At 39.8% G+C, this 26659-nt stretch overlaps 1 protein-coding gene across 4 annotated transcripts in view; it reads left to right on the top strand.

The window, feature by feature from the left end:
• The window catches only part of LOC101742486 (lysophosphatidylcholine acyltransferase), a 47101-nt gene that overhangs the window by 8896 nt on the left and 11546 nt on the right, over positions 1-26659 (top strand). For 2 of the 4 annotated variants that reach the window (XR_009974238.1, XM_012688702.4), the window contains exons 3-4: positions 20103-20314; positions 26099-26211. Coding sequence is in view for 2 of the 4 variants with exons in the window: in XM_012688702.4 (XP_012544156.1) it covers positions 20103-20314; positions 26099-26211 (325 nt within the window). In the remaining 2 variants the exon portion in view is untranslated. Of the gene's footprint in view, positions 1-3912; positions 4140-20102; positions 20315-26098; positions 26212-26659 lie in introns of all 4 variants that reach the window. The other 2 variants (XR_009974237.1, XM_004924096.5) reach the window with 1 other exon arrangement.

The raw sequence follows: 26659 nt of genomic DNA, 5'->3' as shown, positions 1-26659 counted from the left end.
ATACGCAAATTATTAGCGCTTTGAGCCAAACTATAATTGCGTAATACATTTAAGTAGATGAGAATCTTACGAACAAGTCATGCAAGTATATGATGTTAATGGGTATGTACTTTCTAAATTGCTTTCTTCAAATAAGGATAGTTCTTTACGGTAGGCGGCAGCGAGAGAGAAAAAAAAAGATACAATCGTTGGGCTCTTTCATTACGCGATTTATATCGTTAACACAATTTTAGTTTCTAAATCATTTTTTTATGTTATACTGGTAGTAGAGAGGTTTAGTAGCGAGGAGACAGACTGAGAATGTTAATATAACTGTCTAATGGTTGTATCTTGTATGTTGATTAGAGGTTGTAGACGAATTCGTGTATCTCGAGTCCTGCATCAGCAACAAAGGCTCATGTGAAACTGACGTGCGCCGACGTATCGGATTGGCTAAAAGTGCGATGTCTCAGCTACAGAAGATCTGGAAGAATAGAGGGATAGGCCTGAAAACTAAAACCAGACTGGTGCGGACTCTTGTTTTCTCTATCTTCTTGTATGGAGCTGAGACATGGACGTTGAAAGCAGCAGACCGAATGCGCATCGATGCTTTCGAAATGTGGTGTTGGAGACGCATGCTAAGAATTCCGTGGACAGCCTTCCGGACTAACGTGTCGATATTGAAGCAACTGGGCATCAAAATCAGACTGTCTACTGTATGTCTGAAGCGGATCCTCGAATATTTTGGTCACATTGCGAGGAAAGACGGCGATAACCTGGAAAAACTTATGATCACAGGGAAAGTTGAAGGCAACAGATCTAGAGGTCGAAGCCATACTCGTTGGTCCGATCAGATCCGCACCGCTTTGGACAGTACAGTGTACAGCGCGCTGCATGACGCCGTGGACAGGGGAAAGTGGAAAAAGATCCTAAGATTGAAGCTCATGGGTGATGGTGGTCACGACCCTCAGACATGAGGAACACGACTCGAGGAGGAGGAGGAATGGTTGTATCTACATGTAACATCAACTAATTTTGTATTTAGACTAGAGCTCTTAGGGGCTAGGAGATACAGGCTAGATGCCCGTGGTGGTAAAATTTTCAAGGGTGGCAAAACTTGGAGCGTATATTTTTCTGTTTTAAAAGTAAATTTTTGGGAAGTGTGATCGCATTAATAATTATTTAACAAATAATATGGAGTACAATAAATTTGCATATTTTAGGCGCGAAGTATTTTAAGATATGCATTAATTACTCTCGACAAAAACGTTTTCGTTTTTTCACTCACTATTTTCACGGTGCCCCATGGCGGTACAAAGGTAAGATCTGCGATCTCTTCAGCTGTGGACATTCTACTTACTACTACATAATGGAAATATCCTATAATATACTCTAAATCATGTATTTATATTTTAAAGTAAATTTAGCACTATGTATGGAAATGGTAGTGCAAGGTAGAGGGGGAAGAGGTCGACCGAAGACGACATGGATGGCGGAATGACGATATGAGAGAGAGGAGTTAGGGTTGAGGTGACGGCTGATAGAAGAGAATGGAAAAGAAATTAGCTGTGCCGACCCCACCTAGTGGGATAAGGCGGAGAAAAAGAAGAGACATTAGCACTACCTATTCCAATCGCCATTCATTAATTGTGTAGCACCGTAACTCATGTGACGTGTTACATTTGAACACGTTATAATTACTGCGTCACACCGGTTAGTACTGAATAATGATTGCGGACTAGAAATTGCTAAAGTACATGTAGTTCTAGTTATAACATTAATGGGCTTCTTTTTAAAGTAATTAATAAGAATAATAAACATTTATTCCAAACATAAATTATGTAAAAAAAATAAAAAACAAGAATAAGAAAAATAACGAGGCTTGGAAACGTTTATCGGCTCAGCAATACCTAACAGTAACGAAACAATCAGTAGGTACTGCGGCGCTGATCTTCCGCCGGCACCTGCGGAGTGACGCGCACACCAGCATCTGACCGACCAATCGTTATGTACTTGACTTTGAGTTTAGCAAATTATTACTTTCTCTTTAAAATTTGATTTTTTATATGTGACGGTGGAAATAAATGAGATGTTTGCTTGTTGATTATTATAATCACAGTCGCGTTTGAGACTGTTCAGTCGTTGCTTTGTCGCTAGTTGCTATCAGCTTATGCCGACCTTCGACTGTAAAAAATTTAGACTACAAACAAATAATACCAAAAAAATTGTTTTATGTAACACAGGATAAAACTATCGTATCACAAACACACAGCCTAAAATTTAAAATTTGTATCTAAAGTGAGAATTACTTTTGTTATTTTGGTACAATGTTACAGAAGATATAAACAAAACCTAGGAGAGGTTTTTCTGTTAATTCACGAATGTCCCGTCTGGTTCATATACTGAATTTATATCCGCTATAACCGGTTTGGCTGGTAAACGTTTAGCGATCAATTATAGTCGTGGTTACAAGTTGAGGAAACTAAAAATGGTGGTTAGATTTTTGTGATTGTATATTCACGGCCATTGGTACCTCGACCTTTTAATCTATCTGTGCTATTGCAATATATATCTATAGTTGTTTCTTCGATTGGGGGAATACAAATGCTTAAACCGTATAACTCTTGACGGTCCAGTCAAAATTCCACCAGCATTGGTTGCAAATAAAAAAAATGTACATTTTAATTTTTTTTATGGGGGGTAGAAGTAAGAAGCATCATCTCAGTGTGAAAGTGTCCGCTGAAAGAGAGTCAATTAAAATGGCGCCATAGTAGCAACTGGAAAGATTTTATAAACAACGCCATTGATTACCACACTTCACTTCAATCCAGCACACTTACTTTGTATAAAACTGCTTTATTCATAACTAGCTGACCCGGTAGGTTTCGTAGTGCCTCAATAGATAAATAAAATACCCTTTTGTATAAACTAAACTTAAAAACAAAAGGAATCCGTCCCACGGGGACACATCAAAGAGAAAACAAAATTGTTATTTTTATTTAATTCCAAGCATTTTCATATTTATTTACCTTTTAAACCTTCTCTGGACTTCCACAAATAATTCAAGACCAAAATTAGCCAAATCGTCCAGCCGTTCTCGAGTTTTAGCGAGACTAACGAACAGCAATTCATTTTTATATATATAGATAATATAATATCATATCCACTTCCTACATAAGCGCTATTTCAGTTATTCTTCCAACAATAACTAGCTGTTTACAAATGGAAATTTTTTCATTTTGTCCCCTACACAAGATGTTGCTTCTTAGTTCTACCCTCCTTAATTTTGGTAAATTGTCTGTCATTAGATATGACGTTTAACCAAATGCTTACCTTTTTATTAGATGTGGAGTGACTTTAATTTATAGTTTTATTCAATTATCGGCGACAATGAATTTAGCCGTTTTACAACTATTTATTAAACATTAATCGACTTTTTGGAGGCTATTGGGTTGATCGCAAGTGAAGAAGTAGAAATATCTGTCAACTGGTTGCGTCTGTGTCGTAACACGATCGCACAGTAAGGCGTGGCGTTGCTTAGCCACAGCGCTTACTTTGGCCGTAATTAGCTTCACAGTCGCAAGGCATAGGTAACAGCAGGACTGGCCCATGGTTGCAGATCGGGTAACCGCAAATTGTATTTGCTTCGTAACCCGTAATTTTGTTAGGCAACATAATATACATTAAATACGTAGCTTATCATTAATTTTAGACTTGGTTATTATCATTTTTTTCTAATTAAAAAGTACCTACCCCAGCTAGTGGGATAAGGCGGAGACAAAGAGAAGAAAAAGAAGTACACAAACTGACTTTTTTCATGGAGACATTGAATGCCTACTAATAATTCTAGACGAGTGCGCTTTAGACTATCCCATAAAAATTACATATATTTATATATTAAATTATTATTACTAACATACATTTTCTCAACAGCAAGCTTCGTTTCTCGATCCTCTCCCTCATGCGACTGGTGGTGGTAGCCGCCGGCTTCCACCGCGTCAGGATCTTGGGTCGCCAGCACCAGGCGGGCAGCTCCCGGGAGGCCCCGGTCGTGGTCATGGCCCCGCATTCCAGTTTCTTCGACGCGATCGCCATTGTCTGCCTCGGGGCTCCCAGCGTGGTAGCGAAGGCGGACACAGCTCGTATACCGTTCATTGGACGTAGGTCACAAGCCACGATAACGTTTGTTTGGTTAATGTCAATGTTAATGGAAACATAATTCAGAGTTCCTGCCTTCGATTTGTCCTCCTAAATTTGACTCATTAAAAAAACGCTTCATATCAATACAGTATATAAAAAGTAAATTTCTGCCCATTTGGGTTATCTTCAACGCGGCACGTCAAATAATTAAGGATTTACTGACGAACGAAATAAAATACCTTTTGTTTTAGTCGTTCTAAAAACATACGTCCTTCTAACTTAAAACTTCAAGCGGCTGTTAATGTTTTTTTTTTTAAATATCCATAATAATCTGTGCGTAACGCGAATTAGTACTTTGCTAATGGTACAGTTGAATATTACGTCGGCTGTTTTAAAAGAGAAAGTTCCATGCGATCGTTGTAATGGTGGGTTTCTAAAAAATCATAACCGTAGGTATTGGCTGAATTAATTCGTTTTATATATTTTACTTACAGACAAAACAAACGGTTATTGAAAAGTAAAAATAATAAATTCAAGAATAATCTGCAAAAGTAGGTCAATCTTAATGCGTTATATCGGAGTTTTATAAGACCGTTACAAGTGTTATTCTTAATCGTTTGAAATTGTTAAAATTATCGATACCCTTTTTTAAATCGAATATCTTATATTATGTGGTCGGGTAGCGTTTTATCTGCAAATTGGTAGCATTCGGTACTATTAGCAGTGTTTCTTTTTCGGCGTGTTTTGTTTTTTTATCAAACGTTCGATGGGCTTAAATTATCTTTCAATATCGTCTTATACCTACGTTAAGTGTTTTATTAATTATAAATCGTTACTGTTTCATAATAGTTTTAGTTGTGATTTTTTTTTATTGTTTGGTGGACGAGCCCACCTATTGTTAAGTGGTTACTAGAGCCCATAGACATCTACAACGTAAATGCCGCCACCTACCCTGAGATATAAGTTCTAAGGCCTCAGTATAGTTACAACGGCTGTCCCACCCTTTCAACTGAATCGCTTCACGGCAGAATAGGCAGACAAATTTTAATAAACGGGTAGGAAACCCTTTATTCGTACGCAACTAGAACCTTGACCTTGTCTTAAGGCGGGCAGAACTAATATCGTTTTGTCTACGAGCCACGATTCACGTAACCAATCAGGACGGGTCGTGACTAGTCTGTTGGTATATTGAGAATAACGCGTTGTCATGGCAACGGTTTTAATAATAAACAGAAAAGTATTATCAATAAATAAATAAAATTCACCCTTTACCTATCCGACTAAGAGTTTGTTTTGATTTGACTAACTGTATTTATTTTTAAGTGATCGGTGCATCTCTTTATTACACACTGTACGTACATCATCTTATGTACGTACAGTGTGTAATAAAATGTATCACGCGATTTTAGTTAATGAGCCGATTTTAAAGTCGTACAAATAAGTAACAATAATTGGCGCGAAAATGAATAATTCATACGAGAATGACAGGCTATAAATTTAAATGTAACGTTATTGATTTTTGTTGTAACAGTATATTTATGACTAGATTGTGTAGTCGCAGTGCCGTTTCGTTTTAATCGCCGTTTAACCTTATATACTTAGATTTTAACTCGACCTTGGTGCACAATTTTCGTACGATCGCACAGTAGTAAACAATATTAAAACGATTTTCGTAAACTTCCGCGTCAACTAGTTCTCGAATAAGGTTAAATATATTTAGTCATAAATCATGAAATTTGCTCCAAAGCGCACGTTTGCATAACGTTTAAATCGATTTCCGGTTAGGTGAATTCCGTTTTTAGATTTCGCGATGAAACGCTGACGTGACGCTTGCCGACTTCTATACTAATAGTATAAAGAGGAAAGATTTGTTTGTTTGTTTTTATTAAATAGGCTCCGAAACTACTGAACCGATTTGAAAAATTCTTTCACTGTTTGGAAGCTACACTATTCCCGAATGACAATCTTTTTTGAAAAAAATTTGGGATCCTTACTAAAACTGAATAATGTAACCCGAGGTGTAAAAAAAATACCTAAAATATTCTTTACATCGCGTGCCCTGCGATAACTATTGATGATAGAATAAAATAATGTACTAGGACTTTGTAGAACATATTATTATCTACAAAAGTGTCGCGACAGCATATGTCTAACTATTATAGTTATTTATTTAATAAAATAAAACAGCGTCAGATATCGTTGAGATTATTGTTAAAGACCCGAGCGGAGCCGGAGCGGGCCGCTAGTAATTAATGCTTTGACACTCCCAATGTCACGAATATATGTATATCTTTATATAGATAATTGTACTGTACGTGTCTATGTCACTGAACTCCTCCTAACCGACAGGACCGATTTTAATGATTTTTTTGTGGATGTTCCAGTGAATTTGAAAAATGGTTTAGATTCACATTTTGGCCCACTAAAAATATTTTTTATATAATTTTTTTTTTTCATAAAAAAAGTGTGAGATGTTCGGATGTAGGATAAGAACAACGTCTGTCGGGTCCGCTAGTATGTATGTATGTTTTTTAAACTAACTTTTATCACAAGTCTCTCTTTTGGTTTTCTTGTATTTCAGTCGTAAAGTTGGAATTTATTTATCAATCAAAGCATCGAGTTACATACGGTAATGTCTAAACATTATTTTCCTGTCCCTTGAGAGGAGGATTATTCAATATCAAAATTAGCCGTATGTCCTTTTATACATTCTCGCATACGCGTTTGCAAAACTTAATGATATGATAATAATGATGATAATTTGATTGGTTAAGACGTGAAAGCGTAATAAACAAACAAACTTACTTTCACATTTGTAATAGTAGACATGTTCTACGGCTTCATCCGCGCCTTAACACCGTCGTCCAAAACACGTCATTTCGGAACCTCCCGATACATTAACAGTGCTTTTAGGTACCACAAGCACCGGTCACTGTACTCGTCGAACCCGTCGCTTGCGACGAAGTGCTCTGCGAGTAAACCAGATAAAGCCCACTGAGTTTCTCGCCGGATCTTTTCGGTGGGTCGCGTTTCCGATCCGGTGGTAGATTCTACGAAGCACTGGTCTTGCTAGGGCTAGTGTTAGCAGCGTCGTCAGGTTTGAGCCCCGTGAGCTCACCTAGTCGTTCTGTGAATGTAGTGTAGTAACCACTCAAGGATACTAGAATAGGTAGGAAAAAAAACCTTCAAGTAGTAATAACGAATTAAACGTGCATTTTCCCACCAGCGGAGATACTGTCGTATCTTGTTAGAGCGGTTATACCCAGTATTGATTATGTCATGTACTGCGATAAAAAGTTATAAACAAATCTACCACTCCATTTTAGCGTGTTGATAACAAAAATACAAATTTGAACATTGAAAAATCAGCGTAAATTAGTCTAGATTAAATATAATTTCATAAGTTTAAATATAATCTATCTATCTTATGTAACTTCGTTTTCGTGATTAAAGAGAATTTAGCACTTATTTGACTACGAGAAAATAACTTCTCTAGTATCGGTGAGACTAACACAATTAAAATATTTTAAGACGAGGAACAATAAAACTTATATGTAAATAAAGTACATATTACGTAATGCAAGTTTAATTTAAAATACGGAAAAAGAAATATCTATATATATATTTGACTCCAAACAAACGTTTCCGTGGCCGCCGTTTCAGATTGTTTTCATTGTTTGTTGACGTTAGCTGTTGTTTGCTGTTGTTTGAATTTGTTTGCTGTTGTTCGTATTTGTTCTTCGTTGTTTGTTTTGTTTTTGAATGGAATCTATTCAAACGGTATGCAAAGGCTCGGTGCCACTTAGTATGTGAAACCTTGAGTTTTTAATATTACGTCTATTTTAAGTTTTTTTTTTATGAGTGCAGTAATAATTGCTTTGATTGATTAAGTAGGTCGCTTGAGTTTGGTGTTCCGAAACACATGCGCGGTAACTGGCTTGTGTACCGTTAGATTGGTTATACTGCATTTCAATAATTTTGGTTATTTAACACGTTGACTGCCATAGATTCTTCCGCGAAGCAGCTGCGGTCGAGTTGTTAGATCTCTTTCGGAGGTGCTCGGGCGGCTGTTAGCTAATTCCACCCCTCCTGACTGAGCCTTTGCTCGCCCACCTGTCTTGGTGAAACTGGAAAGGCCTCCGGGTCACCAGTAAACATTCAATCATAAAAAAAGGTCACCGGTGCCCTGCGTAGCGCACTGAAGTAATCATGTAAATTTTTGTTACTAAGTGCCTGGATTACCTAACTTCACCTTCTTTTGTTTGTTAAATAATGTTTTAGTCTTTTAGGTCGCTTAGAAATAGATTCATTCTCAGTATCAGATTCGTCTTTCTCAGACTCTATTAAATATTCCGACGCCTTAGTAACAAAAAACTTACTTACTTAATTACCTTAATTACTTCTTTCATTTCGCCACGTAGGGAACCGGTGACCTACACGGCAGTCAACGTGTTAACTTGTTATTTCCATTTGAGGTTTTTTTTTGTTAATTTTTGAAGTCGCACTTCTTTCTTTCAGCACCAGACTAGAATTGGGTTGTAAATTTAAACATCGAATGTTATGTTGTTTTATATTTTATATTTATTTTAGCGCCTTCTTGTGCTCGTTAGTGTAAAATTAGATTTGCATATATATATCGACGCTTGAAAGGCAAAAGTGACTAAGCGACAATGCGTGAACTTTACAATAGACTAATTTAAAGTTGAAATACCTGAAGAAAAAAATATATTTTAACGAATCTAGCTGTAGTAGAATCTAGCTAGTAGCTGTAGGATTGAAATGATTTTAATAGACCTAGAAATTTTTTTTTTTTGCGCATCGAATATGGTTATTGCCTATCATTTATGTACAAAGCAGTTATTGTCGCTTAGTCACGTTTACCTTTCAAGCGTCGATATGTAATTATGAATATTTCTATGTAACTTCTTGGTTAATAAAACACAGGTGAGTGTAAAGTAAGATTTAATTTAAACATTACTGACAGATTTTTTTTTTCAGAAATAGCTAATCAAATTACATAATTATCATATATTTTCAATATACAAAGAGCGAGAGAGACGGCATGCTAATATCTGATATATTCACACGACTTTATTTTACATTAGGTGAACGTGTTATTTGTAGGGTTTCTATTGAAAGACGTACAATAGGAAAACATCGAGTTAAACATAGGAGGTAAGAGAAAAATGTGACAAGCAAACCCGACGAATAATTCTAACGCTACGACGAATAGATCATACACTTCTAACGCTAATGATATGTATATATTATATAAAAATTTGTCAGTCATGCACGGAAGTACATGCGTCGGAGCTGATGTCTTAGTCAAGAGCTCTTGACACACTGTCTCAAGTGTTGTTCTCATTTTGAGGAATGATGATATGAAATGGGGCATCACAATTAAAGTCAAACGTGATAGGTTTATTATTATAAAATGCTCATCAAAACAATTAATGCGTTTACAAATTGAGGTCTTGGCGATGCGAAAGCCGTTGCTGCTGTTATCCATAGGTGACTTTGACGTTTGTGCACCGGTTACCGTCCTCGTCGAACACGTCGATGGCAACGAAGAGTTCGACAAGCGACCTAACCCATAGACGCAGCCTACTGAATTTCTCGCCGGATCTTCGCAGTGAGTCGCGATTCCGATCCGGTGGTAGATTCTGCGAAGCTCTGCTCTTGCTAGGACTATAGTATTTGCAAATTCTCTCTGGTTGTAGCTGGAATAGCCCCTTAGCAACCAGCGCATAGGTAAAGAAAAAAAATGATGTTGTGATTTCGGTCCTAAAACTGGTTTAAACCAGTTGGTGATCCGTGATATAGCTATGTCAAAATACCTTTTTTTTTTTTTTTTTTTTTTTTTTTTTTTCCACAGGAGAAAATCGCCGGATCCCCACCCGCGCGGCAGGTGGGGTATGTGGGAGTTGAACCTCACTAAAAACTCCTGCCGCTCACAACCGGCGCCCTACCTCGGACCGGGCCGGAGCCCAGTCGGGGCTATTGAAACGGCGGGACAGGGTTGACGCAGAGCACATTACATCCATCCCACCGTCCCACGGACGCCGGACCGGTGGCCGCCAGCGAAACGACCACCGGTTCCCTCGTTCAGCGGGCCGAGAGCCCGCTTTGATGGCGCCGCGTTACACCTTCCCCCAGAGCGGTCGGGGGAACGCGGTCTACCATCACCCGGCTTCCTATTGTGGGTGAGCGTGCAGAGCACGCCACCCCTCGTCTGGGTCCCTCCCCGCACAAAACGGGTGGGACCCCTAGCTCTTAGGGGGCCAGGTCACGGATACGACCCCGGTCCCGACCCCCTGCTCGGCGGCGGCGGGTTTCTGCGTAGTGAGGAGAGCTTTCCCTCACTCGCCCCGCCGCCTCCTTCTGCGAGATGGTGCACTCGCAGAAGTCGAGCATAGCCTTCCATGACTCATCGCTGCCAAGCATCGACGCCACGACGCCAGGCAGCGACAAGTCAGGTCCTATCTTTGCGACCAGGACACGGCGCTGCACCTCCCAAGCGGGGCAGACAGCGAGCGTATGCTCCGCCGTGTCCAGGTCGTGTCCACAATGGTGACACCTCGTCGTCGGCTCAGCCCCTATCCGGCGCAGGTACTTCCCGAAGCATCCGTGCCCGGTCAGCACCTGCACCAGACGAAAGGTGAGACGTCCCTCGCCACGATTCACCCAGTCATCAAAGACCGGGTAAACCGCCTCGACGGTCCGTAGCCCCCACGTGGGGTTGGCCAATCGCCTCGACCACGACTCGAGCACGGACCGCCGAGAATGGGCCTTCCGCGCCCGCAGCTCACTCTCGGGGACACGCGCCACGCCCCGAGCACGAAGCTCGCTGCGCCACCGATAGTCGGCAGCGAGCGACTCCGCCTCCAGCTCCCATGGCGGCGTCCCCGCCAAAACACACGCCGCCTCGAAGGAGACGGTGCGATATCCGCGGATGACCCTGATGGCAACGGTGCGCTGCGGCCGGCGCAGGAACCGAGCCATAGTGGCCCGGTTGCGCGGCTCAGCCCACACAGGTGCACCGTACAGGGCCATCGATCGCACCACCCCCGCGTAGAGACGGCGCACAACCTGATCCGGTCCCCCAATATTCGGGAGCAGCCGGCTCAAAGAACCGGCCGTCCCCATCAATCGGGGGACCAGCTCCGCAAAGTGAGCACGAAAGGCCCACCGGCTGTCCAACACGAGGCCGAGGTACTTCAACTGCACCCCGACCCCTATCCGGACGCCTCCAACCACGATGTGGGTGTCAACGGGTGGCGCCCTCCGTGGCCCGTGAAACCACAGAGCCTCGGATTTATTGAGCGCCACGTCGAGACCCAGCCTCCTTATCCTTCCGACGACGAGGGCCACTCCCGCTGTGGCGAGACGGGCAGACTCCCTAAAATCATCCCCCCGGGCCACGACCAACGTGTCGTCCGCGTAACAAATAACGCGGAGGCCCGGGAGGAGGGCGCCCCTCAGCACCCAGTCGTACCCGATATTCCACAAGAGGGGGCCGAGAACCGACCCCTGCGGAACACCACGCACGACCGGAAAACGATGAAGGGTCCCACCGTACCCGGTACATACGACCGACCTGGCCCCCAAATAGGACCCAACCAGCCGGCGGAGGTAGAGGGGCACTCCATGCCTCTCCAGTGCCCCCCCTATCACGGTCCAGGGCAGAGTGTTAAATGCGTTGGCGATGTCAAGAGACACCGCCAGCGCCACCCCACCCCGAGAAACGGCCTCGTCCGAGAGGGACCGCACGCGAAGAATTGCATCCACGGTCGAACGGCCCTCCCGGAAGCCGTACTGCTCCGCCGACAGGTCAGGCCCCACCCCGACCAGGTGCCGAACGATGCGGGCAGCCAGAATACGTTTCAGCAGTTTTCCCGCCTCGTCCAGCAGCACGATAGGACGATACCCGGCGGCTGTATCCACCGGGCGCCCCTCCTTCCTCAACAACACAAGTCTACCCGATGTCAAAATACCTGGACATTTCTCGACACAACTAGTTTTTATCTTCTTTATATCAAGGTCCAATTGAAGAAACCTGGTGGCAGGAGCAACTTGGAAGTCTGCACGCGTTTGACCACCACCCTGTTTATTTCTACCGTAACGCGGTAATGTGATTTGGTTTAATGGGTTGGGCAAGCAAACTCATCTCTCAAGGCGGGTGGCGGCATTTACGTTGTTGATGTCCATGGGCTCTGGTACTCACTTAACATCAGCTATAAAAAACGTTATCCGGACGCAACTCTCCATGAGGCACTCAATCAATTTTATTGGGTACCAGACCACGTTAATATTGACGGCTCTCTGTAAGCCATCACTCATTCCGACCCAACGATAACCAATTATAAAAAAAAAGAACACCCATAAAACTGATTTTAACTAAAACATGACTTGTGCGTTCACGATTTTTTCAACCGAACTGATGCGTGTAAAGGAACGTGATTCGTTGCTGTCTGTGTAACTGGTGTTTAGTGCGTCACGTGTTGATGTAAAAAAAAAAAACGATAATAGTCTAATTTAATGATGAGAGGGAACGAAAAGTTGTAGTATAGACAACGAACGACATGTTTTCTGACCGCGTCGTGTCGGCTTAGACTCTCCTGGTCATCCTTTTTTTTTTTTTTTTTTATTATGGTTGAAGGATTACTGGTGGCCCGGAGGCCTTTCCAGTTTCACCAGGACAGGTGGGCGAGCAAAGGCTCAGCCAGGAGGGGTGGGATTTGCTAACAGCTACCCGAGCGTTTCCGAAGGAGACCTAACAGCTCAAGAGCAGCTGCTTCGCGAATGAATCTACTACCGGATCGGAATCGCGACCCGCTGAGAAGATCCGGCAAGAAACTCAGCGAGCTGATTCATGGGTTAGGCCTGCTCATCCAATTGGTGTCGTAAAAGACGATATAGCTATTAACCATAAAATTGGCAGTAGCTTTTTTTCCCCCACCTATTCTAGTAACCTAGTACCTATACTAGATTCGCAGAATTAGTAGATGAGCTCACGGGGCTCTAACCTGACTTGGCAGTAGCGTTATCTTATACGTATTATCAGAAAACTATTTACGCATTTTCTGGTGGTGCGTTACGGCTTGAAACCATCACCTTAGGTATTTGTAACAATGGATTTCGACCTCTGCAATTGGTGATGTTTATATGTTCCGGTAACCATTCGAAAAGAGCACGTTTATCAAACTGAACCATGAAATAATTGAAAATAATATTTATTACGAAAAATACAATACAATAATGTATACACATATACTACAATAATTAATACAAAAAAATACGTCTTCAATATAATAAAATGAGAATATCATCAATGTAGTCGTAGTCAATCAAATACCCATTATTAAGGATAACATAAAAACTGATCAGATTTTGATAAAATTTAATTGGAACAAGAGAAGTATCAGCTTATAATAAAAAAAGGAACAATCATCAAATTAGCTCACCCAGAAAAGTGATTTGATAAATTCCTCCTTTTTTTGAAGTTGGTTAATTATAGTCTTTGAGGCTTTTCGGCTCAAGGTGTATGTCGGCCGGTGACCGTTATAGCTCATTAATAATTTCACTTTCAAAGAAACCAAACAGGCGTTAATATATAAAATATTTTAATTGAAAATAAATATTCAAAAAACTAGTTTCTATTTATCTGACCCTGACCTAGGTAAGTAATCGTGAGTGATACGCATTGGCGCGCATGGGAGACCAGATGCTAGAAAGAACTTGGGAGAAGGTAGGTAGGAGAGGATTCTAATCTTCCGGATGTGTTGAGATAATCTAGGAGCCGTAGCTAGAGGTGGCCGCAGTAGCCGAACTGACAAATGTCTAACTTAACTTAAATACAGTTCACTTTCATTAAAAATGTGGCATTGTTATATAAAGCAACCCATAGACGCAGCCCACTGAGTTTCTCTTCCGAACGTTTGTATTGACAGCCCTAAAGCTTGGAAACAGGTAATGGAGAAGAAAGGCACTTAATTGTTTTTTCTGTGCCTTTATTATAGGGAGTGTTCTGAGGAATTGAAATGATTCAGTCGTTTTCAATTTACGTCATAGCGCCATTTGCCCCTCGGAACAGAGTTCATCCATACTACTTGGAATCAATATACTCATCTGCACTCCGTTTCCAAATTCCATTTTTGGCTCGTACCATCTGGATTGGCGTATAAGCTTTCTCCAGGATCTGGACTGGCGTTACGTACTGTCCGTGAGCATCGTTGACTGAACCCTGTCTGGTGGGCCCAACGTTCATTTGTCTTCAAAGTAAAAAAAATGTATAACAACAGTAGTACATATCACTGTCAGCGCGATGTTTTTGATCGAATAATTATTCAAATGAGCGTTACGTTATTTTGATTATATAACTTAATACAATTTTGTAACAACGTTCATTACTTATTTAAACGAGATTTTTTTATTCAGCCATTTCGTCTGTTTGCACGAGGAATATTGTATTTCTATAATATTGGAGTCAATGCTTTTATTGGCACATAAAAAAGATGGCGGGTGAAAATGCGAACGGCGGCTACATCGATTCGGTGTTGAATTGTTACGGGAGCTCATTCATTAATGTGAAATTACTGGTGGTAGGACCTCTTGTGAGTCCGCGCGGGTAGGTACCACCACCCTGCCTACTTCTGCTGTGAAGCAGTAATGCTTTTCGGTTTGAAGGATAGGGCAGCCGTTGTAACTATACTTGAGACCTTACAACTTATCACTTCATCTGAGGGTGAAGTCCCAACTGTATAAGCTTCCCACTTGTAAGCTTTCCACCTTCAAAACGGAACTCTTGGTCATTAGATACGTATATTGTTATTTCATCTTCTTTTTTTAACTTTTTTATTTGCTTACTTGCTTCTTATTGCTCTGATCCCATATTATGTAGTGGGGTCGGTGTAATATGTCCTCTTTTTGCATTTAGGCTTGTCATACGTCATCACCTACGCCTTTTTCCCGCATATCCTCTTTCATACAGTCCATCCAAGTCTTTTTGGGATGCCCCTTATACTACAGTCTGATTTCTTATACAGGCTTTTTTAGGCACACGCCACATATTTTTGTTATTCATCGTAATGAATCTATGGTATTAATTAGGGACCACAGATTCATTGCTGACCACAGATTCATAATACATGTCTCCTTAAATGTGTTAGCCGCTCACGGCATTAATAATGCATTAACATCATTGGTTTTAAGGCTAGTGCTTAAAATAGCTTGATCGTCTGCTAGTGAAAGTTAATAAAAAGTATAAAGTGAATATGGCGCTTACCTTGCGATGCTTAGTGGTTACAGGGTACCACAGAAATCATTACATGCCGCCATTGTATGCCGCTACCCATCTTGAAGGATGAGGTTTAATTCTCAAACGTATAGCGCAACGACCGCCCCACCATTCAAATCGGTAACCTTCAAACCACCAGTAATTACGGAATCTGTAATTATTTATTTAACTCTTAGATTTTTATTAGCCGATATTATTCTTTAGTTGTAGAAGTCATTCGTGATCATGTTGTAAGTCGTGGAAATTGTTGACTGTTGTAGGCATATTTTTATTGATTTATTAGATAAACGTACATATGAGGCCGTCAGCGGAAAAGTGGCCTAACCCGCAATTTTTTATAATAATGCTTATAATTATGTATATTGCAATTTATTTAAAATATAATAAATTTTGATGCAAAACCGGCCTAGCCATAGTTTCACCAATAGATAGCAGATGGCTTTGTAAACATTATTTTTGCGCGTATTGTTTTTTTGCCTACTCAAATTCAAATTCATAAAAATTTAAACCTCATCGCTCCATAATATTCAACTATGGTAAGCTTTGGCCACTTTTACGCTGACGGCCTCATATATAGGACTCCCCTGACAATCAGAGTAGTTACCGATACTCATGAACGTCTGTAACGTCTTTAGTCAAACCTCACTTGGAGGTGGGTATTTCATAGTTCCGAGAAAATATCGTAAAGAAGACTCAATTATTCCAAAGCTAGATGGTACGTGGCATATGCGATCTCTGTATAGCTTCGATCTTGTGGCGAAAAGTACGTCGTACAAAACTACAAAGTACATAATTTCACTCGCTCATTCATTCATAAGAAACGCCATTTTAAACTCTCACATTAGTGAAGAAGGTCGGTAATCTGTCGTAGAACCAACTACCCAAAAGAAATAGAAAACGTAGAAAAAAAAAAAACAATTTAGAAGTGAATCGCACAAGTTCGTAATTTAAAATCTCGCTATAAGTAAGCGTGTTTTTTAGTATCTATGGCACTCATCACGAGAAATTGTATGTACAGTTACACACTTGTCATGTTTAGAATCATTTAAGGTGGAGTTTCGAAGTTTGCCGCTGCGTTTACGCGATGACGTCACAGTTTTAAAAATCCCGTTTTTGGTTCCAATAAGTAAACTATTAAAGTGTAGATAAGACTTTCATTTATAGGCTTTATGTGAAGGTGGCACTTTAACAGGTTAAGTAGCACTACGAACGTATTAAAAAAATTTGTCTGCTTTTAACAACCTAAATGCGCCCCCCACCTTGAGATATAAGTTCTAAGGTCTCAGTATTGTTACAATAGCTGCCCCACCCATCAAACCGAAACGCATTACTGCTTCACGGCAGCAATAAGCAGGGTGGTGGTACCTACCCGCGCGGATTTTCAAGAGGTCCTACCACCAGTAATTACGCAAATTATAATTTTGCGGGTTTGATTTTTACTACACGATGTTATTCCTTCACTATGGAAGTCAGTCGTGAACATTTGTTGAGTACATATTTCATTAGAAAAATTGGTACCCGCCTGCGAGATTCGAACACCGGTGCATCGCTCAACACGAATGCACCGGACGTCGTATCCTTTAGGCCACGACGACTTCATAGTCTACTTTAAATAAAAGAGAAATTCTACAAATTAAATTTTATTTATGATTCCTTTATCCGACATACTACTTTGAATAATACATAATAATATAGTAAAAAAAAACGTTGCAACGTCGCTTTCAATACGTTATCTTAACCGTTATGGTAGATATGTTTTTACGTACATACATATGTGCGGAATAACAGTTGTTGGAGTGAAGGGCGCGCAGTGAGTGTGTGTGACGAAATTCCGACAAAATGTTGTGTTCGTCGTTTTTATAATGCGATTTTTACATGGCCAGAGGATCTACAGTTATTAATCACAATTTGCTTAATGCGAGGCGTGAGGTTCTAACCAAAAAAATACGTGTGGCACTTGGAGACTGCCGCGGTAAAGCTATTGCATAGCATTTTTTATCAACTTATGCAATTATAAATCGACAATAATAATTTAATATTAAAACAACAATAAAATATGATTTTCTATTTTAGAATTCCGTTTGACGCCGATAGATGGCGCTTGACGCAAAAGCTGAATTGCGCTATCGTGTTACCCACGAAATTATATCACATATTTTGATAGTACATAAATCGGTGTTTAGACTTCTTACTTTAAACACTACACAAGCGCAACATGTGAATGTGTTGAACGTGAGCTACATAGTAGACGTAGTGAGGGGTGGAAGGTTTTTTCGTTACGTAATTTCACGATTCCGTTCTCAAGCCGCGCTCACGGCCCGCGATAAAATCTATGCAATAGCTTAATAATTATCGCTACAACATTTAATCTTGTTGTGGCTCGTGAAAAACTATCTAGGATCATTTGACTAGAGTCAGTAGAATATATTCTTAGATCGCACGGGTAGGCAACATTCTCGTACATATCTTCAAGAGTCGTGTTTAAATCGTTTTAAGTTAACAAGGGCAGGTCTAATCTATCAGCATCCATTAAGAAATAGAATCGCCGAAGACTGTTAAATTGTAATCTTTAATATTTTTGTTGTGGACCATAGGTTACATACATGTTTGTATTATATATTACATTCGTACAGTCGCTAGCAGCGTTCACTATATTTTATAATCTGTGGTACAGACAAAGCCCGCCAAAAACTGTAACGTAAAATGTACATTTAATTAGGTATTTTCTATATAATATTATTAATTCACTTCAAATACAACTGCATAATTCAGAATACCTTTTTTTAATAATCACCGAAACGCAAGAGATGCTGATTCCCAAAAAAAATTCGATCACAAAACAAGAAATCATTGCCAAACACATATTCATTCATTTAGGTTAGTTTGGTTAGGTTCATCGATTACGCAAAAGCAGTTCTTTTAGAAACTTGAACGTTTCAAGATATTTCAGATCTCGACTGCGCAACTATTATCGATCCGCAGTTTCAGCACTCCGCCGCGGATGACCTAGACTTAGGTCGGCTTGAGTTCTAATTTGAAATGTGAGCAGCATTCGCGAGGTCAGGTTATACGATAAGTTTGTTATTGACTAAAATTATGTGAGATTCCTTATTTGGTTGTGGAAAAGTTACACGTTGTATGTTTCAATAGACTCCGATTTTATCATAGCTTATTAAAGGTATTAATGTTTGTACTTTATTAGTTATCCCTTCGTACAAAATCAAGTACACTCATATAATTTAGCAATACTCAAATGAAGTGAGAAATTTTACATCACTATGCCTATGGTTTACTGGTGGTAGGACGTCTTGTGTGTACGCACGGGTGGGTAACACCACCCTGCCTATTTCTGCCGTGAAGCAGTAATGCGTTTCGATTTGAAGGGTGGCGCAGCCGTAATAACTATACTGAGACTTTAGAACCCATATTTCTAGGTGGGTGGTACGTTGTAGATGTCTATGGGCTCCAGTAACCACTTAACACCAGGTAGGCTGTGAGCTCGTCCACCCATATAAGCAATAAAAAATATATATTTTCTTCGGTTTTCCCGAATCGTAGACCTAATTAAAATTACTTTTAAGGTTTAATCATTGCATCAATTACAGTTTTCGTGGTCACTGACGACTACGACCACGGAAACTGTAAATAATTCTAAACATCGGAAATAATCAATTGAGCATTAATAACGCAAGATTAAATCGTAGTTGTTTGAACTATCAATATGTTTATATAAAATGTATTCAAATTGCCACGGATCGTAATGTCTTACGTGCTTTGTAAAATTGGCTTGATCAATACGAGTAATAAAAAATCTAAATTGTTTATCTTTCGTGAACTGCTTCACGTCAGATCTGTTTTGAATATTATACAAAACGTTAAATTGCAACTGGCTGAAGGCCTAGTACACAATACACTTCAGTTTCACAGTTTTCGTAGCGATTGTGTTCGTCATAGTATATTTTTAGGAGCCGATGTCGCTTACGAAAATATTCTATAACTAATGCATGTATTATATAATTACTGTAACCAACTGTCAACATAATAGATGATGATGATGAATGAATCCGAGATGGCCTGCTAGATTTTATATTTTTAAATTTAATATTTTAAAGTCTGCCATGTTGGAATGTCTTAGAGCTTAATACGAATTGCGGAATTAAAACAACCACGAAAACTGTAAAATCGGAAATAATGATAAAATACCAGACCAAACTGTAAAAATAGTTTTACCTGTGCGTTCGTTTCGAGAAAACCGAAGGAAATACAAAATAAAATACGGTCTAAAGTTCAAGACACTCGCGGGGTCAAACGATACACAAAAAAACTATACACGAATCGGAAAGTGAATTTGCAAAACGTTGACCTGACCTTGAGCTTCTGTGTCGAGAATATTTCATCGAATTTCAAGGAAGTGTTTTATAGACAGCAATACGATTGGGCCCTAGAATACGGCAATAAAGCCTATATTCCGGCTAGTTTACTATTCCAGATACTTACCTGCCAACGCTGGCACAAAAGAAAACACTAAAATGTAATAATGTTTTTAAATAAAGGAATTTGAAACTTCAATCACAAATACAGTAATAGTATTACATCCAAATCCCTAATGTTTGATAGGAAGGTCACGTTTCCTTAACATTAAGTAGCCCAATTAATCCTCATTATAACCAACCAACTCTTTTTATAGGTCTCTGAAACCGTTGATATGTTTCATTGGGAAAATGTCGTATCTCGCTGGAGGGATGGCGATCACGGTACGAGGTCGCCAGGCCAGCAAGAAGGAGGCGCCAATCCTGGTTGTAGCTCCCCACTCCTCATTCCTGGATAGCTGCATCGTGTACGCCACCAAAATGTCTTCGGTTATCGTCAGAAAGGAGAGCATGGATAATTACGTTGGAAGTAGGTCCGGGTGGCGGGTTTTAGTTGGGTGGTGGGGCTATGGAAGCTTAGCCAGGACGTTTGGTTATTTGTTTCGAAAATGTAGTTGACGTTTACTAATAACAATAAATCGTTCTTATTGGTGTCGGAAACATTGGTGTTTTTGGGCTTTGTGTTAAAATACTCATTCGTTTTGATCCATTTTGTATTTTAATGTTTTATTGGGTTGAAAGATCTTTATAGATGATTAGCAGTCATTTTGCTGACAAGGAATAATGATCACGCTCAGACGGGCCGTTGGCTCGTCAGCCTTTGATGGCAAAGAGAGGGAAAGGTTTGAATTTTTGTCGGATCAAAACTAATTATTCGTTAATGTTCAGGAAATACAAATTTTATTCTTGCACAACATCAGCTAATAGCTTCTGTTTTATTTACTAGAATCATTATATTACTTGATTGAGTTGACGTGTATGCAAGCTTTGTATGTGTGTTCCTGTGACTTGGGGCTGGTACTATACTATCTTGCCTATTTATTGCGATGTAAGGCTTGCGATCTGGTCTGGTAATAGGTAATGTAATTGATATTTCCACCTTCATGTCTCTAGGTAACCAGTGAACACAAAACGGTGATATCGCTTATTTTTCTGCAGCCAAGTCTTATTTAAATCATTACTTAGAAGTTTTCATGGAAATTTAACGGTCTTCAAGAGAAACATTCTAAAAAGTACAATTGCGTGCTTTAGCCCCAGACAAAACGTGTTAAGGTCACATTACAATACAGTGCCTTTGTCGGTACTTGTTGTTCATTGTTGGAGCGTTTTGTGAGACTAATCCGTAGCTAATGTACTCGTGACAAATGCTTTGAACGGTGCCTTAAGTGTTTCTTTCGCACTAGACAAGTCCGTTGGATTTTGTGACACTAATCTGTGAAGTCGAAGTCCAATATGTCAAAGGAGCCTTGTTCGCACTGGGGCTATAGGAACTTTTAGAAAATCGCAGTCGATTTGATACAATGCTTCGTGGAAATGGTGGCAGTACAAGTTTAACGATTATACCTGCTGAAATGTCACTGTGAACGCATGGTCGCTATGGACTATCATCCAGTCTCACTTTTTCGAAACCTAACATTTTGACGGAACGTGACGTATGTTAAAATGCACGGTTGATAAATTGACCGTAAATTCCGACTGGCTTTACGCCTTCTTCTTCTTCCAGTGCCTCTTCAATCCTGAAGGTTGGCCGTTAGCTTTCTATATTCGTTTTTATCTGCAGCCAACCGGAACAGCTGTTCGACGGAGGCAATACCGGTCCACTCCCGGATATTCCGGAGCCATGATTTCTTTCTTCGCCCAGCACGTCTCTTTCCTTTACGCCAGCGCAAGCTAATTAAAAAATTACATCGATTTAAATATAGAACGCTAAAATCATAAGATTTCTTTGTTTTTGTGTTCGGCTAAAATATTAGTAGTTGCCTATTCAAACACAAATACGAATCCATAACATTTTATAGCCCGTCCTAATGAATTCAACATTAGCGTCAACTCCATCTTAGGAAAACATTCGAAGTCGGGACCAATAGAGTTTAAACTTTTTTTTGTGGTCAAAGCTTAGTTAATTCAAATAGAGTAAGCAATATAAAAACGGTGAAGATGCGGTATAACTCACAACTCTAGTGCGAATTACGTGCACGTGTGGGTTCGATATCTTTTCATTGTACCATTGTGCGTGCTCGTGTTAGAATATCAATGGATGTCACGCAGCTGTTGAAAGATGCATGAAATCCGAAAGTGTACTGGCATGTCGCAACACTGTGTCATTGAATGATGAGGTCTTTCGAAACTCAGAATCGTGTGTGTAGTTGTAATAAATTTTCGAAGCTTTTGGCGGGTAAAGTGGATGGAAGACGATCCAGAGGTCGGAGCCGAAAAAGATGGAGTGACCAAGTGCCCGAGTATCTGGACATGAGACTGAGCCAAGCACTTCACTGTACCACTGATCGACATAAGTGGCTACAAATTACAAAAAAAGGTCACGGGCGGGCGCATCACGATGCTCTACAATGAGCGATCGAATGAAGGAGGAGGAGGCGTGTCGTAGGGTGTATGGATGCGTTCTGCTCTAGAGGATATATGAAGGGACGATGAAGATAAAAATCTGCTTCTAGTATGAACTTGAGAATCAGATTTCATGTTTTAAGGTGACAACTGATGTTATGATCCGACTGATATCGTTATTTCAAGGAATTAAAGGTAACATGCGAAAGCTCATGGAGGTCGTGTGGAGGAGTGTCGATACTAGTTTGTCGGTGGTCCGCTTTGCCTATCCATCAGCAAAAGTGTAGATGGGATTCAAGGGTAGCTCCAGGATTGACGAGTGTGGTGTTTTGGAAACGATCAGATGCAAATGATCTACTACAGAATATTGATTGTTGGGCCTACCGTCCGATTTTGTTATTGAGTACTTGTAGGTAATATTATGCGAAATGATTTTCTTTTGGTTTTATTCGTCTTACCAATAGATGCATCTAAGGGCATTTCATTTTCATTCATTGACTGCTTACAACCATTTTCACGTGTCTCAAGTAAGTTAAAAATTAATTAATTGGAGCGAAATCATACATGGGAAATTAGACCTAATCCCTTTAAAAATAAAAATGATTTTATATTTAATATAGTCTAACCTTGGATCAACACTACAGTATTAGAAGCCCTATGATCGCAAAGTACACGTAGCTTGCGAAGATCACGCTAACCAATGCACAAGTTATTAATAAAGTAATTCTGTAGACAACAAACGTGAATTCTGCCTCGAGATCTGATATCAATCTGGTCAAATTTACTGGTAGTACATTTTAGGAGTCCGCACGGTAGTTAGGTACCACCACCCCGTCTATTTTTGCCGTGAAGCAGTAATGAGTTTCGGTTTGAAGGGTGGAACAGCCGTTGTACTGTAAAAACTGAGACCTTAGAACTCATATCTCAAGGTAGGTGGCGATATTTAGGTTGTAGACGTCTATGGGCTCCGTTAACCATTGAAGCAGACCGTGAGCTCGTCCACCCGTCAAAGCAAAAAAAAAAAGCAAAAAATATTAAGTTGGCTCCAGTGAAGTTTAAGAAATACGATGAAATCAAACAAAAACATCGGTAAATAACAAAAATCGCACCATTTTTAAGCCTTTTGATAATTTTAAGACAATCTGGTTGGTTATGATATTTTCTTAAAATAATCACCTAGTGAGCCTTCCAGCTTGCTTCAAAAACTGTCATTGGTTCCCTTAGCAACACAATTGGAATTGGAGATCCATCAAAATGTAGGCTTACGTTTTGAAGTAAATCGGATTGCGTAAAAGGTCGTTCTTAACTATCGGTCATTTGCCGATGTAGTGCTGCACGCACTTTCACCATTAACCAGTTAAATTTCTTGGCACGCTCTGATTGTTTAACGGCTTAAGATCTACATATTTGAAACGTGGGTGGCTTTTTTTTTGCGATGTTCGGCCAGTACAGCTCGTCTCCAATCTAGCTATAATAATTTACCTAAATATACAAACATTAACAAATTAATCCTTTGTTTTATGTCAAGACTTCAGACGGAAGTATAGTTGATGCTGAAATCATGAAAGTATACAATATATAAGTATAATATGCTAACATTAACAAATTAATCCTTTATGTCAAGACTTCAGACGGAAGTTTACCCAGCCATTTTTTTTTTTACCCAGCCCATACATCATCCCTTTTGAGTTTCTCGCCGGATCTTCACAACGGATCGCGACTCCGATTCGGTAGTAGATTCATTTGCGAAGCAGCTGCTCTTGAGTTGTTAGGTCTCCATCGGAGGCGCTCGGGCAGCTGTTAGCTAATCTCACCCTTCTTGGCTGAGTCTTTCCTCGTCCAGCTGTCCTGGTGAAACTGGAAAGGCCACCAGTAATCCAGTAACCACTTAACATTAGGTGGGCTGTGAGAGCGTACAACCATAGATTATACACCCGTACAACCACTACAGCAACAAAAAAAAAAATCTGCCGTTTAATTTTTATTACACGATGTTATTTCTTCATCGTGGATGTCATTTGTGAACATTTGTCTAGTACTTATTTCATTATAAACCCACCTGCCTATGGGATTCGAACACCGGCCCCGTCGCATCGCTCGATACGAACGCACCAGGTATTTAATCCTTTAGGCCACGCCGAGTTCAAACGGTGAACTGTCTGTAATATATGTATAAATTTTAATAAAATATAAAAAAAATATACGAAAAAATTGGAGGTCATACAGGAATCATTAGGGTCATCGATTGAGAGTATATACTATCCTTCTATTGTTCATAACGGCTCGGCTTTAAGTTATACGATCGGCCTGAAACCGCCCCTGAATTAAATAACGGGATAATGACACCACCGCGATTACGATATCTTACCCTGTAGCCCTTGTGGAGCATAAAATTGAAAGGTATACACAATCTGTATTAGGGTACGGACAGTTTAGGCGATCGTTACGGTCATTTCCATTTTATTACACAATCTTATAATCTGAGATTATACGCATAGCATAATTAGCATTTAGTAAAATTTAAACAATAACATTAATAAAACACGCTCGCTGATTTCTGGTTATAATTACTTGAAGACAAATTTAGAACGTATTACGTGTTTTTTTATTGCTTAGATGTGTGGACGAGCTCGCTGCCCACCTTGTGTTAAGTGATTACTGGAGCCCGTAGACATCAAAAACGTAAATGCGCCACCCACCTTGAGATATAAGTTTTGAGGTCTCAAGTATAATTACAACGGCTGCCCCACCCTTCAAACCGAAACGCATTACTGCTGCACGGCAGAAATAGGCAGGGTGGTGGTACCTACCCGCGCGAACTCACAAGAGGTCCTACCACCAGTACTTACGCAAATTATAATTTTTGGGTTTGATTTTTATTATACGATGTTATTCCTTCACCGTGGAAGTCAATTGTGAACATTTGTTGAGTACGTATATTATTTCATTAGAAAAATTGGTACCCGCCTGAGATTCGAACACCGGTGCATCGCTCAACACGAATACACGTCCAGTCTTATCCTTTAGGCCACGACGACTTATTACTACTACTACTACTAATACCACTACTACTACGTATTATTTGAAAAGCGCAAAAAACAAACTATTTAAAAATGAACAACAAGGTTAGAGCCGGCGATGGAGAGATTTAGTACAATCACGGCGATTTATCTAGCATGGAACGCTATGAGTATTTGAAATTTAATGCAGCGTAATAAAACTCTAAATAAAACTAAAATATTATACTGTTTTATTGATGTGTATCGACGTGCAACTTCGCCCATGCATACAACCTATTGAGTTTCTCGTCGAATCTTCTCAGTGGGCTGCGATTCTGATCCAGTGGTAGATTCAGCGAAGCACTGCTCTTGGTAGAGCCAGTGTTAGTAAACTCTCTCGGGTTGAGCCCGTGAGCTCACCAACCCGTCCGCGCGTAGCTGAAATAGCCAATTAAGCTACCACCGATTCAGTAGCGAAAAAAAATGTGTTTTGTCAAGAATTACTGTTTTTGTTTCAATACCATGTTATAAACACCTTTATAAACTTTTATATGCTTCGGTGCTCATAGTTGTCAGCTTATTTGCGATCTATAGTGCTAATAACACGGAATGGTTGTTAGATTGCCAACGCAAAGTAATAAATTGTAGATTAAGTAATTAACTTATTGATTAAATTGTACATATTTATATTATTTAACAATAGTTTAAACGAGAAATAAGCACTCGTTTACAAAGGGCGTTTATGTTTACAGAATTGATAAACTACACGCAGCCCGTATATGTTTGGCGCGACGATCCAAACTCGAGACAGAACACGATTAAAGAAATTATCGAGCGAGCTACTTCGAAGGAAGATTGGCCGCAGGTATCTCAAAGGGAGCAGATTTGAAATAACTCTTGTATATATAAGCAGAAGGTTCAAATCTCCTTGCTATACTGTTATTATGAATGTTCATGGATACTATTGGATACTAGGACGTGATTGCAGTTGTTTGAGGTCGAAGAATTAATTGTATTCCTTCATGGTGGAACACTACACGGGACATAGGATCTATCTGCAAATCTAGAATTTTATAAATTTAAAGGTTTAATTTTCATCGTGGGAGTACTATGAACACGCCCTAAGGACATATTTGCTAAGAAGAATTACATTTCAAATAAGGTTAACTAAAATAGTTGGTGTCTTACTCATTAGACCAGGAAGGCATTAAATATGTAAGACTTTCATTTTATATTTTGTTTGTAGAAGACCTTTTTTTTTTTTTTTTTTTTTTTTTTTTATGATTGAAAGTTTACTGGTGGCCCGAAGGCCT

Source organism: Bombyx mori, chromosome 11 (genome assembly GCF_030269925.1).
Source record: "Bombyx mori chromosome 11, ASM3026992v2".
In the NCBI taxonomy this organism is placed as follows: domain Eukaryota; kingdom Metazoa; phylum Arthropoda; class Insecta; order Lepidoptera; family Bombycidae; genus Bombyx; species Bombyx mori.
Note: the sequence above shows the minus strand (reverse complement) of the source record. Positions and strands in the feature narration are given on the sequence as shown.